The sequence below is a fragment of the Phaethon aethereus genome (genome assembly GCF_964289735.1).
Source record: "Phaethon aethereus genome assembly, chromosome: 2".
NCBI classification, from domain to species: Eukaryota; Metazoa; Chordata; class Aves; order Phaethontiformes; family Phaethontidae; genus Phaethon; species Phaethon aethereus.
The window spans coordinates 144,405,135-144,420,324 of NC_138582.1; the positions used below are offsets into that span (position 1 = coordinate 144,405,135).

At 47.1% G+C, this 15,190-nt stretch overlaps 1 protein-coding gene across 1 annotated transcript in view; it reads right to left on the minus strand.

Moving 5' to 3' along the window:
* Positions 1-3,377, minus strand: part of COL1A2 (collagen type I alpha 2 chain) — a gene marked incomplete at its 5' end in the record, with an annotated part of 40,376 nt that extends 36,999 nt beyond the window's left edge. Inside the window, 3 exons of the mRNA XM_081996507.1 lie at positions 387-404; positions 1,034-1,044; positions 3,308-3,377. Of these exons, the coding sequence (XP_081852633.1) occupies positions 387-404; positions 1,034-1,044; positions 3,308-3,377 (99 nt within the window). The remainder of the gene's footprint in view (positions 1-386; positions 405-1,033; positions 1,045-3,307) is intronic.
* Between the last annotated feature and the right edge of the window lie 11,813 nt (positions 3,378-15,190).

Here is a 15,190-nt window from a genome sequence, read left to right on the forward strand (position 1 = left end):
TAGTGACTTCTCAGAAATAAAATAAAATCTATTTATCCAATATGGATATTGTTGTACTGTTCAATTAATCTAAATCTTTCCAAAGGAATTCTGGTTGAACAAGAATGCTACTTTGATGCAGTTTAGTTCTTGGTAGGCTTAGTTCTGTTCTTGGGTAAAGCAGCTTAAATCCAGTATTTGAATTTACCCTGGTGTTAAGATGTTGCACTCACTGTTCCTTTCTTTTTACCTCCTTCTCATCTCAGTGCTACTGCTCTTCTCAGGAAGCACTGGAAATAATGAATGTAGTCACTTTTCCTTTCATTCAATATTCAACAAAATATTGATCTGCCTAAGAATATCTGGTATCATCTCCATTTCCACAAAAGAAAAATAAAAATGCTTACCTTCCGCCCTGCAGGTACCTGGAAAAAAATAAAGAAGAAAATTTAAAAAAAAGATACAATTCCTCCCCATATTTTAAACGAAAATAATGTACAAACTTAGACTCATTTTCTTAAATAACTGAAATTTTTCTCAGTACAGTATTTTTAAGTACACCCTATGGTTTTAAATTACCATGAAGGCTAGGACTTCATTACATAGCAATGACACATGTAACTACGTTAGAACGTTCTACTGATTTTTACACTGACAATTTCATAACTATTACAACCTACAAAACTAGCATAAAAAAGGTCACACCTGAGTTCTCTCATAATCCTTCTGTGCAATGAAATTTAGACTGGAAGACAGGCTTTAAAGTACAGTCATCTCCAATCCAAACTGCCAGGTATCATGCCCAAACACCACTGCTCTGTTACTTTCCCCTCATGGTCTTTACACCTATGAAGGCAGTCTCTTAAAAAGGCCGTCCCACTTGAGAAATTGGGGTGGGTACATTTCCAGGCAGTCCCTTCAGGATTTAATTGGTATCTTTCCATGACCATCTTGGGAATTAACATTAATAAATAATACTGGCACGGAAAAGAAGTCTAGCCTGTTAATTGAAGTTGAGTGTTACATATTAGATAAAAAAAATAATTATACTGACCTCACTCACATCTGGAAAAAGAAGGGAAAGAAAAAAAGGAGATGATTAGAGTGGGGATTCAGTTATTTTACAAGTTTTATATTTCAACGCTTTTAAATCAAAATGCAATGTTGACAATTTTCTTAATGCAACAAACAGGTTCTTAATACAATTTCTTACTTTTAAGGTGATTATCTTAAACTAGAAAGACTCACAGGTGAGATTGCTATGTATTTCAAATTCAAAACAGACTTGCTAATGAAATTAAAACAAGTAATATGCTTGATACAGTAAAAAGGCAGCTATTTTCTATGACTGCTCTGAATTATGGAAAAAAATTCCATATCTCCATGGAAAAAAATGCACATATATATTTTCACATATGTGTGCATGCAACAGATGAACAAACCCAGACAGGCTGACACATGTGAAGATATTAAATTGTAGGAGTAATCTTACATTTTAATAGAAATGGCCCCATCTCACTTTTTACGGGGAATGGTTCTACCCAAACACACCTATTTCCACAATTTCCTGTAAAATGTTCTACTGTGTTACAGAGAACAGTTTGAAGCTATTAAACACCAACTAGCAAATAACTTTCTCTCTGTATGTACCACTAAGTACACTCTTGTTAATTAGTCGGAGATGCTGTCTTCTGAATGTCAAACAATTAAAAATCTATTTTGGCGGAAACTTACCATGGTAAAAAAGTCTCGCATCGCACTTTAATACCAGCGATTGACACGATTACTAACTAACAGGCTGTTGGGTGTTTTTCCGCCAAGTGTCACTTTGGCAAGGTATGATCACACTAAAGCCAGATGATTCATACGGCCCAGCAAAAAAGTAACAACACTGAAGCGCTGAACGCTAGAAAGCACTGAAATACCACAGCAGAACGCCGGCCGCCTGTGCTAACGCCACATAAAATTAAGACGTTACTGCCCCCAGGTGACGGTGACACTGGCCACTGCCCATTTCGGGAAAAGCGGGGGCGGGCGGTGCGGCGGGACCCGCACGCGAACCGCTCCGTCTCCTCAGCCTTTGCGAAGGCGTCGCTACCACTGCCCGTCACCGGGGGGCGCGGGGGGAAATGTCCCGGGGGCGGGGGATGGGGGTGGCTGCGGGGCGCCGGCACAGGCCTCAACCCGGCCGCCCCGCCAGAACGGCCCCGCCAGAACGGGCCCTCGGCCCTCCTCCGAGCCACGGCCACCGTGCCGCCCATCCCCACGGCTTCCTCACCGTCCCGCCGCCACCCCGCGCCCCGCAGCGGGCACCGCACGGCTGCTCCCTCCCTCCTCCGCCGAGGAAGGCGGCCAAACTGCAGGTCAAAGCCAGTCCTCCAGAGGAACGGCGGCGGGGGGCCGGGGGGATTTCACAGGACGCTGCCCGGCAGGGGGAAGGCTCTGCTTCTCCCCCAGCGAAGTGCGTGGGGCGCGTTTCTCTCCCACCGCAGTGTGTGTGAGGAGAGTTGCGCTTCTCCGACAGCGCCGGTGGGGGCTAAATCCTCTTCGCAGCGAATGGCGGGGAGCCGCGCCGCACCTCGGGGGGCCCCATTCCCTTTTCGCACTAGAGCTAAGCAGTATTCCTTCCCTGCTTCCCTCCTCCTGCCTCGTAGGGTCTTTCCCTCTCCGGACACCGCCGGAGGGTGAGCTCGACGTGGGGGGAGCCACCCGGGGAGCTGCGAACAGCTTTCCCCCGCCGCGCTAGGTCGGAAGGCGCCCAGCATCACGGCGCGCCGCAGCGACCGCGCTCCGCCCCCAGGGGGCGCCGCTGTGCGCGGCGGGGCGGTGGCGGCGATGGCGCGGGGGGGGGTGTCCCGCACTGAGAGGACCGGGAGGGAAGGGCTGAGCCGCCGCTCCCCGCTCCTCCGGCGCCCCCGCTTCGGAAAGCGCGCCTGAAGCTGGCAGAAGTGCAGCCTGCGTGCAGCCTGGGCTCTGCCGCTCGCCGTAAACGCTCTCCTCCGAGCCTTCAAGCACCGGCGCTTGAATTAGGGGTTTGCCTTCTTTGCATACGAGCCCGTCTTCCTTTTTTTTTTTTTTTTTTTTAGAGGAGGGCATCTCTTGGCCTTTTGCCATCCTTTTCTATTTCTGAGGGGAAAAAAAAGAAAAAAGCAGCTAGATTCTGATCTGGGACGGAGGTGGCGGCTCTATGAGATGGTCTCTACAGCTGGGGAAAGCTGCCGCTCCCCGCAGACTACCATCTGTGGGGAAGCCGTCTGGATAGAGCGCAGAGAGTAGGACAGCCACCCCCTGACACCACCCATGCCACAAACAAGCTAAAAGCACTTACGTTGGCCTGTTGCTAGGTATGAAGTTACTGCAAGCAGCAACAAAATCCGTGTATCCACAAAGCTGAGCATGTCTAGTTGCAAGACATGCAGACTCCTTGTGGTGCAGAGTCCCTGGTCGGTGGTTAGCTATTACCTATGGGACGCAGGCATACAGTCTTGAGGAGTAACTCCAAACTTAGCAGAAACCTGCTGCCCGGGATGCTAAATTAATCAAGTCCCCGTCCGCCCTATTTATACCGCAGGAGGGTCCCGGGGCCGCGAGTCACCGGCGGCGGCGCAGCCAATGGGCGCGCGGCGGCCGCGGGGCCCGCGCGGCTCCCAGGCCGTCACGTGCCCCGTGTCTCCAGCCCGCCGCGGCAGCCTTGGCAGCGGGCGGAGGGGGCGGAGGGGCAGCGAGGGAGGCGGCGGCGTGAAATTGGTTCCATGCTTTGAGGACGTGGACACTTTGAGGCTTTCGGAAGGAAAATCTGACTCGTCGCCTGTTTTTTTTTTTTCTTTTTCTTCCTTTTTTTTTTTTCCCAGACGTCCCCCGCCCCTCGCCCTGCTTTTCTGGGCTGCGCGGCCGGGAGCCTCGCCGGGCGGCCGGCTGGCAGCGGCCGGGAGGGCGCTCCTCCGACGGCTTTCAAAGCAGGAGCTGTCCAGGGCCTGCGGAGCCTCCCGCCCCGCTCGGGTCGCGGCGGGGAAGCGGCCAGGGGAGCCGGGAGGAGGGCTGGATCCTCTGCTCAAGCCCTCCCCGCCGTCCCACCGCAACCGAGGGCAAAAGGCGACGCTCCCCCCTCACCGCGGATCCCGAGGCGCCCGGCCCCTCCAGCACGGGGTGGGGGCAGGCTGTCACCCCGATCCCTCGCCCCTCGTATTTCCCCGCGGGCAGCCGGCGCGGGTGCTCGGCTCCCCGCGGCGAGCAGGGGGCAGCGGCAGCCCCTTCAGCCCGCTCGCAGCCGACCGCGGCAGAGCCCCGATCGCGTTCCGGACGTTTGCTCTCCCCAGGGAGGTCTCTCCGGCCAGGGCGCGGGCAGAGAGCCGCGAGTGTCTTCTCCCGGCTTCGCGGCCACTCGGGCAGTGTGCGTGGGTGAGGGGGCAACTCGGCGTGTCCCGGCAGCCGGCCATCCCGAGCACTCCCCGCCTCCCGGCCCGTTAACCGACCCACGGGCACGGAGCCCCACGGCAGCTCTCCGGCGCAGGAAGGAGGAAGGGCCCTCTCGGCAGCTCCCCTTCCCGCCGGCCACCCGCGCACCCAGCTGCGGGGAGGGCAGGTGGGGGTTGGTTGCCACGTCTGTCCGGCAGCCGGTTTCTCCCTTCCCCGGGGGGGAAAGAAGGGGGAGCGCCGACGGCCCCGTGGCGCTCAGGGAGGCCGAGGGGGGTGAGAAGAGCTGCCCGCGCCGTGCCTCTGAGGGCCGGCGGGGACAGGCCGCCCCTGACGGCGGGCAGCGGCGCCCCGTCGTCACTCCCCGGGCGCCTCTGCCCCAGGGACCGGGGTCGGGGGGCTGCAGTCACTTGGGGTCGCCCACCTCGGCCACGCCGGCCTCTGAGGGAAGCTGACGTGGTCCCGCCGGCCGAGCCAAGCGGCGGCCGCGGCCAGCCCCCCTCCCCGCCCAGGGGCTCCTCCAAGGCAGGCAGCCGGCCCCCTCCCGGGCCCCCTCTGCTCGCTGAAGGGAGTCCTGGGCAGAGGTAACGGCGGAGGCAAACGAGAGCCCCGCCTCAAAGCGAGCCCCCCTCGCCGGGGAGCAAGGGGCGAGGAGGGCGCAGCGGGACGCGGTACTGGCCCCCCTTCCCTCCCCCAGCCCCGGGTGTGGGTCGCCAAGCAGGCGGTCCCGCTCAGGAACGCCAGCGAGCCGCAACCAGCCTCCGCGCTGGCGGGGCGAGCGAGAGGGCTGCCGGCAGCGGGCCGGCGGGGCCGCGCCGCCTCCTGCCCACCCCGGAGCGGAGGGGGTTCGTCTCTCCCGCAGCCTGTCTGTGGGGAGACGCAGGGGCTGTATGCAGACCTTATTTGTAAGCTGCCCCCCGGCGGGACGTTGTACAGAAAGCATGGGGAAGGTGGGTGTCCATCTGCGGGGGGGACCCCACAGAGGTCGTGTCCCAGGGGCGCTGACAGCGCCGGGCACCGCCGAAAGCAGCAGCCCCGCGCCGTGCTTCCACGCGTGTCCAGGAGACCCCGCCGTACCCAGGCTGAACAGCCTGCCTGGAGCCGCCTCCAGCTATCCTCCTTAGCTATCAAGACTGCCGACAAAATGGATAAGCTGCATGACAGCACACAGAATTAAACTGCATGTGGAATTAAGCTGCATGTGGAATTAAACCTGTACCTCGGCTAAAAAAAAACAAACAAAAAACATCAGCATCAGAAAAAAGTGATCTAACAAAATATATCTGGCCACGACATAGGAACCCAAACCGATGATGATAGATTGAAACATTGCAGTAAAAGTATATGGCATAAACAGTACATAAGTACTCTTTCAGATTGTGTCTTTCATGTGAATGGTATCAATTTAAATCAAGTAGGATTTAAAATTAACCTGGGCAGCAGCATTAACTACTTTAAAGTTTATACCAGCATAAACCTACAATAGCTCAGTGACCTTCAAACAAGTTGAAATAATGATTGATACTAGACCCAAAGCACTGAGACTCAAGTCCGAGTATTTCCTGACATCTCCACTTCCAGTCAACAGTGTTGTGTTTGGTTTTTTTTTTTAACTTGTCCCTTGAAATCAATCATTTGACTCTATAGCCAGAGCTTTTCTTAATTTTGTCAAATGAATTTTGACTCTGCTGCATCAGGAGAACATTTATTGCCTGCTTATAATAGTGATGAGACTCTTCAGAAAAAATCTGCTGTAATTGCATATATCTAATGTCAGACAAATACTGTTTGCCTACTTCTATGCACATTTTCAAGACATGAGAGTCCTTTTCTACTAGTGGAATACTCTGATGGTGGACACATGTATCCTGACTAAACCAAACTAAACCACCATTGCCCTCCATCCTACCCATGAAGTTTCACACAGGACAAACCTCCACCCCAAAGAAGGGAAATCCTTCCTGAAAGATATGGGTTTTCAACTGCCACTTCTACCATAAAGCAAATGACTGATGCAAAGACACAGCCAGAAGCTCAGCAACACACAAAAGCTGTTGGTATGAAACTACAGCTCCTAGGCTTTGGAAGAGATACATTCTTGGTGTGCTCCAGCCATTTCAGGATGGGTGCACATGGGAAAGGATGCCCTTCCCTAGAAAAAAAGAGGAGATACAGAATCATAATTCATTGGTATGGCTCTTTTCCCATGTCTACAGGTCTCTTTTCAACAAACAGCTGTGCTGAAAAACCTGTAACTGAAGTTCTCTAGGAGGGGCAGCTTTGACCTAACAGTCTCAGATGTATACCTGACCTTTGGAACCTATGGAGCCCTTGGCTATTTTCTTCACTAACACTCATCCATAGTCTTATTCTGTATTTTGAGGAAAGATGAGGCAAGGAAAAAGAGGAATCTCTTTTTCTCTCTACCATCAGCATTAATTCAAGCAACACGAAATTATTTTAGGCTAACTGTCTGTTAAGTTGATCTTCCTGTGAAGTATCTTTATCATACAGATACTGTCACAGCTTCTTTTGTGAAGGTAGGCTACATTGTGAACCTCAGGAGGTTCAACAAGGCCACATGCAGGGTCCTGCTCCTGGGTCGGGGCAACTCCCGGTATCAGCACAGGCCGGGGGATGAAGGGATTGAGAGCAGCCCTGCTGAGAAGGACTTGGGGGGACTGGTGGATGAAAAGCTGGACATGAGCCAGCAATGTGCGCTCACAGCCCAGAAGGCCAACCACATTTTGGGCTGCATCCAAATAAGCATGGCCAGCAGGCCGAGGGAGGTGATTCTGCTCCTCTACTCTGCTCTGGTGAGACCCCACCTGGAGTCCTGCGTCCAGCTCTGGAGCCTTCAGCAGAGGAAAGACATGGACCTGTTGGAGCGGGTCCAGAGGAGGGCCACCAAAATGATCCGAGGGATGGAACACCTCTCCTGTGAGGACAGGCTGAGAGAGTTGGGGATGTTCAGCCTGGAGAAGAGAAGTGTCCGGGGAGACTTTACTGCAGCCTTCCAGTACTTCAAGGGGGACTATAAGAAAGATGGGGACAGACTTTTTATCAGGGCCTGTTGTGACAGGACAAGGGGTAATGGTTTTAAACTAAATGAGAGCAGATTTAGACTAGATCTAAGGAAGAATTTTTTCCCACTGAGGGTGGTGAAACCCTGTCACAGGTTGCCCAGAGAGGTGATAGATGCCCCATCCCTGGAAACATTCCAGGTCAGGTTGGACGTAACTCTGAGCAACCTGCTCTAGTTGAAGATGTCCCTGCTCATTGCAGGGGGGTTGGTCTAGATGACCGTTAAAGGTCCCTTCCAACGCAGATTCTATGGTTCTACAATTGCTCATCCATGCTATTTAAGCATGCAAAAGTAATCTTAGAAAGTTGGGAGAAAAAATCAATGTATTTCCAAAACAGGGAGTGCTCAGTGAATTTGGATCTATAGTGTGAACTTGGAAAATATATCTTCCTTAAAATACAATTATTGCAGATGGTTGCTGTTATGCAAATATCTTTACTAGTACAGGGACTCCTAAGTTAACAGAAGTAACATGACAGTTTTTGGAGCCATTAGCATACCAGAAGTGATTTGATCATCCAGGTTTAACAAGGAAATATCTAAGAACTAATTTTCCCTTTGGATCATATCTATTTAAAGGAACTATTTCACACTGAAGCCAGTAATGCCTATGGCACAGTTTAAACTGAAACAGATGATAATAAAAAATAACCTCTGGAAAATTTGCAGTTAGGATAAGCTTCGAAAGAGGTGAATTTCCAGGTGATGTCAAAGCAGATTTATTTCTCATCGTTCTGAACAATGCATTAGAATGCAGACCTAAAATTCTGAAAAATAGAACTGTTTTTAATACATAGACTGGGAAGCATTTGCCCTGCCTACTCCTTCAAAACTTACCAGCCAACCATTGAGCCATTATCCAGACAGACAGTTTAATACTGTCTGGCCAGTGCCATATTACAAGGAAACACAGACCATTGCCAGAGTTTGGAGAAAGATCTGCATCTTTTTAGGCTGTCCCTAAACCTCATACCCCAAGGTTCATAACTGGTTTTGGTCTGCTCTCAAATCCCAGTTCTCCTCAGGCTGATATGAATGGGGGAGCCACAGTATTTATGGTTGGTGCAAAAAATTATTTACATCTATTCCAACATAAATCTTCACAAATTTGTTCAGATCATGGATGCTTGTCCCATTATATAGCAGTATAGCAGTAAAGGATGAGCATCAAAGCTGCATAAGGGAAGTAGTTTCCCAGTGGGGCTCCTTTGAGTACTGGGGCTGGTCGTGACACTATCGGGTTGTAGCACAATGCTTTAGTCTTTCTTTTGTAGGATACAGACAGATATGAGGGTCTATATGATTTAATGCAGCACTAAGCTGAGCCCTGGGTAGATCGTACTTGGTGTCTCTCATGTAGATGTATCAGCTTGGCTAGAGCTAGCTTAATAAAGCTGTTTATGATTTTGTACTTCACAGCTTGGTTGTAGTCAGTATCTTGCTCTGAGTTACAAGGACACTAGTACTTTGTCAGTGGAGAAAATACAGAAGCAGTACGGTATGTCACCCTCACTGCAATTCACTGTTTCAAGTTTGCCTTCCTGACTGTTTAGTTAAAAAAACAAACAAAAACTTGTGTTATACTCTTACAGAAAAATCCTGAGTTCCATCAGTCCTCTGCAGCCTGTGTTGAAGGGCCAGGTATGCTAAGCTCCTGTGGTCAGCATGCTGTTCCCATATAGGACTAAAGATATGCACAGGTAGATAAAGAGCGCCATGAATTGGCTGGTCCATCGATCATCATTTAGAGGGAGTCTGTAGAGTGCCAGTAAATGGTATGGAAGCAGGAACATTGTTCTTTATGCAAACAGCTCATAGGCATTGACTTCTAATACTACTTTGATATATCAAGACAGTTCTTTCAGAATAATTTAAAATGGCTTTTGAGAAGTAGTCCAGCAAATTGACTTTTAACGAGAAACAAACAGGTTCTGTGTGAATAGCTATGGCTGCTGCTTCCTTTAGTTCCTGTTCCCCAGTGGCTGCGTACACCTGAAATAAATCATCATTCGTTATTCTCAGGAGCAATGGTCTTGGATTCTCAAAAAGGAACAACTGATAGGTGGAGAGCAGCTCAACAGCCCATAGGGGAGCGCTGTTGAAGGGATCAGTAGACAAATTTAATGGAAAATTTTCCTCGATTATACTTAAGTAAAGACAAGAGGACTGCTCAAGGCTGCTTCACTGAAACTGAGATGTCTAGTTATTCTTCTCAAATGGGGTAAACTTCCGTAGCGGCAGTCAGTGAGCTTTCTGGGTGGTGTTTGCTTGTTTAAAGTATATACTGCTTTTAATATATTTTTTTTAATTTTTTTGTTCCTTAAAGGTTACATATTTAGGAACTAGGAGGTCAAAACAAAGGTTTAGTCCACGTATTGATGGATGGCTCAGTTGGTCATTACTGGAGCCAAACCAATTTATCGAGCTTAAGCATATTCAGGACACATAGACTACTTTTAAGATCATTATCAATCTATTGCTCTATGACACTGTAAATCATCCAATAAAATAATGCAGTTATTAATATGGTAGCTTACTTTACATCTGAAAGTTATTTTTAAAACTAATTTTTTAAGACCATTTGGACTTCTCCTCCACCCCATTTAATAAAGCTGTAAGTCTGCACGGCCCTCCGCACTGGCTCTGGTTCTGTTCTCACTCAGATAATAGAATGGAAAGTCCCATTTACTTCAGTAGTAGCAGAGCCAGGCCAGTAATCACTATAGTTGTAAATCTCACACATATTTAAGCCATATGACAGGATTTCGGGCTTTTTTTTTTTTGTGCTTTAACCATCTCTTTTTTTGCCCATGCTATGTGCCAACTTTAGAATTTTGTCTTAAGGCACACAAAATTTTCATCAAAAACAGAAAGCAAGGTAAAACTAAGGCAGACTGTTCTTTTAAAATGGTCATCAGTCTCTAGTAAAAGCAAGTTAAAGTAATGCTGGTGACAATACTTTCTCCATGTGAACACAAATATTAATGGATGTGTGTAGACAGACTCTAAATAAGATGGTAAGTCTCTGCTGTGGCAGTGTGTTTTGGCACACAGCTTGTACCACTGTTAATCAGCATATTGCTGACATGGAGGTCAAACAACAGTATTTAAAAGGTTGTGCATCTTTATAGCATAGCACTGTGAAGTGACAGCTACAGAGCCTCATGTCCTGGGGACTTTCAGAATTTTAATTATAACATAGAGAAAAGAAAAATGAAAATGCAGTGAACATCACTAGCAGTGGGTCGGTATAGATCCATTCTTTCACATTCTCAACAGGCTTGGGAGTGATAAGGTCAAGGACTCAGAAGTACATGAATGAAATAAGTACTGGAAAATGTAAGATATAGAGATAAGTGGAGTAACTGAAAATAAGCAAACAGGATCATGGGTTGTACTTGGTTTGTGTAAAAATGTATTTGCACAGAAGGTTGTGGAGGGTATCGTATAAAGCTCTAGTTATTACTTGATACAATTATTATAGCAATCAAAATCACACAGGCAATTTTACAGGAGAATGCCAAATTATTGGTACTTTGCCTTGAAATTAACTACTGAAAAATTTTGCTGCACAGTTAGAATTAAAAAAAAAAAAAAATACCCAACACCAAAAGAACCCATAACCAGAACTTTCTATAGCAACTGGAGAAACAATTATTCTTTTTGTTATCTTCAGGTCCTGAGTTTCAATGAATGTAATAATAAGTGGTAGTTTTCTATATTAAGTGATAATTTATAGCTACAACAAAGAGTACATAACTGATGATTTAATGGAAAGAAATCTGTCTCAATGAAGGAAGCACCTGATCCTTCATTATATGGATACCATTTGGTATGCGTGCTGACAGTCAAAAATAAGCAGCAGTGCAAGTAAAGGCTTGTTTCAGACACTGCACATGACTGAAGCTAGCTTCTGAAGCAGCTAAATTCCCACAGGCAGTGGGTGTAATTTTCAAATGCATCTAAATCCTACTTTGAAAAATGAGTCAGCAAGCAGATATCAGTAAGATTCAGAAACAACATTGCCCTGTCAGCCCAGGCTTTTCCATGACTTTAAAACTTTTCACCCCTTGTCATCCCGCAGAGAAAAAACGCCTTCTGCAGAGGCCTGAAAAGGTTTCATCTCCTACAGCAGGTACAGACAGATGTCTGTTCTGCTTCAAGTGTAGTTAGAAACCTCTCATTCTGAAGGGAGGATGCAGAGGAAATCACCTGCCTGCTGATTCTTTTCGGATGCCCTTCCCACAACCTTCTACTCCGCATCCACTGGAAAGACAAACAAGATCTGCTGCACGCTAGGAAAAAGTCTTAGAGCATCTGAGTACAAGGACTCATGGCATATGCTCATGTCACAGAGAAGCAAATGTGAAATATCTGCAGATGCAATCACTCATGTAAGCCTTGGCTGAGTGCAATATCTTGCTGTGTCCCAGAATTACTTACACACCACAGTGTTCCCATTTTTAAGTGGTAGAATCAATGAATGGCATGCAGTATGGTGCTGTTTCTCCCTGCAAGCATTTTTAAAGCTGGTTGTGCTTTGTTAAAAGCATTTAATAATGATTAATAGGTCATTGTTCATTGTAATAGTGTGTAGTTTTGTAAAAAAACCCAGGTGATTCCATGAGTGGTGTAACCAATAGACCTTACAGATAAATGTCGCATACATCTTAAAAATTTCATCTCCTCCCTTCTCCCAGATTTCCCTTTCACATCCTCTATACCTGCTCCCTCTCAGCAGGCTCAGCTCCCTCCTGTGCAACTATCAGCTGGGCAAAAAGCAGCCCACACTGGGGCTAGCCCTAGGCAGGCCAGCATATTTGTGCCAAGTGGCCTGCTGGTAAGCCAAACTGGACAGGCTCTGACTCCCACTGCAGCCTTTCCTTCTTGGAATTGCCGATTCTAGGTTTTTTCCCCCAAACTGCCTGCCAGTTGCATGAAACTTGCAGCATCTTAGTATCATTGTGCTTCTTCCATCAGTTCCGCTGAAGTGGGGTACAAGGTTACGGGGGATGCAGTGGGCAGGCAAATAGAGAGAATGCAGGTGTTTCCTTACTGAGGTTTGTTTTGCCTCCAGACCAAAAAAAGGTTTGCTGAATGTTGTTGACACTCTTCAACACAAAACCACTTCTTAGTATTAACTTCCCTTGTTAGTAAATACTGCTAATGGATAAAGAATGGTGGCTCTCCATTCTCTCTCCTGCAATGTTTCCCACTCTTTGAAAACAGTGGCTAATCCTTGACTTGCTATATTCCTACATAGGCTTGTGAGATGATAAGCACCCTTGCTGTAGCAGTGTACCCTACTTCTTGTTTTTGCAGGATGCTATCTTCATGTATGAAATTTTAGTAAGATATTTGAAACATTGAGCAATAAATCAGTGGATTTGCTGAAGCTCTGCAAAGGGCTAATTGACAGTGAGAGTTCAGGCTTGTAGTTGCTACACCATAAAAAGCTAAAGGCAATGAGGATATTTTAATAAAATACTGCCTCTTCTATTTTTGTTTTCTAAATGTCTGCTACTGGTCACCATCAGAGACAAAACACTACATTAGATGATCTGACCTGATAGAGCAACTCTTGGGTTCCAAAGCACTTGAGAAAGGAAAAAAACCCCAGTATTGGAAGAAAGCTGGTCAGTCATATCCATTTAGTTTCTATAACTGGTGTCCGTACTGAACCTGTCTATTTAAAATAATTTTTATTTCCTGTATAGTTTGCAAATTCAGAAGGTTTACTTTCTTTCTTCTTGACCTTCCTTGGGAAAAGTCTGTAGTTTAGAATATGTCTGAAACTGCCACTGAAAAATTAAATGGAAAACTAATGTACCTGACAGGTATACCCATGGGACTCTGAGAAAGGTAGGAACATGTCTACAGAATCTATATTACTGAGCAGGTGGTACATGAGAACAGTTAAACTGCCTGAGCTTGACCTGATTTTGCTAAACAGATACGAGGCAGAATATTTTAATTTGTAAATTGCTTTTTATTTTGTGACGTGAAACAAGATGCTCGGTGGGGGTATGGATAAGATTTGGACGGAAGACCTCCAGTTGAAACATGCATGTACAAATGTCTGCTGTCTTAGAAATGAGAATATATTTCTATAGTTACTCCTTTTTTTATCATGTAAGAAATTACAGAAAGAATCGTTAAGAACTGTGATGTCTTGGTGAAATTTCTGCGTGCATGTAGGCCTCAGTCCTAAACCACTGGAGAATCTCAGTGGATTCACCTCAGGAAGCCCAACAGGTTTTGTCTCAGGAGCAGTCTGGGACCCTTGTGTGGTCCTCAGTGGAACTGATGGAATGCTGCCCTATAGGAAAGGTAGCGGTGTAGTGTAGGGCTATACCACAACGCCAGGACTGTATGGAAGAGCATGCATTAAAAGGGAATGCTGTGGTGCAAGGCTCAAGGGCATGAGCTCTGTAGATTCCCCTACACAGCCCCTCCAGAGCGCAATGCCCTCTCATGATAGTTTGGGGCTGCAGCCTGAGTAGCCTGGATCGCCTTAGGAGGTGTGATTCAGCAGCTGCTCAGCCTCTCCTGCAGTGGTCACAGGACTGGGATCACAGGCTGCAATCACGTCAGAGGTTATCCAAACTGAAAACAAAAAATGTTTTCTTAAATTATTTGTACCAAAAAAGTCTCATAGAATGGAAAAGGAACAAGCCAACAAAGGGTTAAAGTGCTTCCAAAGCAAAGCAGACTGGCTAATTAAGTGTGTAACTACAATTTAACAGGTCTTTGGCTTTTGTAAGGCTAGTCTGAAAGGTTTCAAACCACAGAGGACGGTGTCTCTCTGTTATAAAATTGCTAGACAAGAAGCGGGGGGGGGGCTCATGCCTACTACAGTCCCCTCAAATGCATGAGAGAAAAGCAAGCTAGATACAAGCCTGAGTCAAGCTGCCTTCCATTTGGCTAAACTGAAAATGAAAAGATCACCCTTTATGACAGACCACATAGCTATATCCATTCTTCTGCTATATCCCTAGCCATTTTGGACTGTGGATTACACAGCCAGCTGAAGCCAAAGTCTTTCTCAGCCATCAAATCACATATTATTTTCATGAAATGAAGTCAATATTTTTGCTGCAAGTGAAATGTGCCTCCCTCCATATCCCTGTCATGAAACTGAAAGACATTCAAATGAAGGCAGCTTTCAGCTTTTCTAGAGCTGCTGTGTACTCCTGGTGATACAGCTTGTGTGTCCTCCAGAACTGGTTTATAAACTTCATCTCAGCTTAAATGCTCTTAGGAATTATTGCTTGAAGCTATTTGCATTCAAATATAGAATGTGAAAGCATTACATGAGCCTTAATTCATGTCCTGGTTTTGGCTAGACCAGGTTGCTCAGAGCCCCATCAAACCTCACCTTGAATGTTGCCAGGGATGGGGCATCTACCACCTCTCTGGGAAACCTGTTCCACTGTTTCATCACCCTCATTGTGAAAAGTTCCTTCCTTAATCTAGTCTAAATCTACCCTCTTTTAGTTAAAACCATTACCTCTTCTCCTATCGCAACAGGCCCTGCTAAAAAGTCTGTCCCCATCTTTCCTATAAGCCCTTTTTAAGTACTGGAAGGCTGCAATAAGGTCTCCCCAGAGCCTTCTCTTCTCCAGGCTGAACATCCCCAACTCTCTCAGCCTTTCTTCATAGGTGAGGTGCTCCATCCCTCAGATCATTTTTGTGGCCCTCCTCTGGACCTGC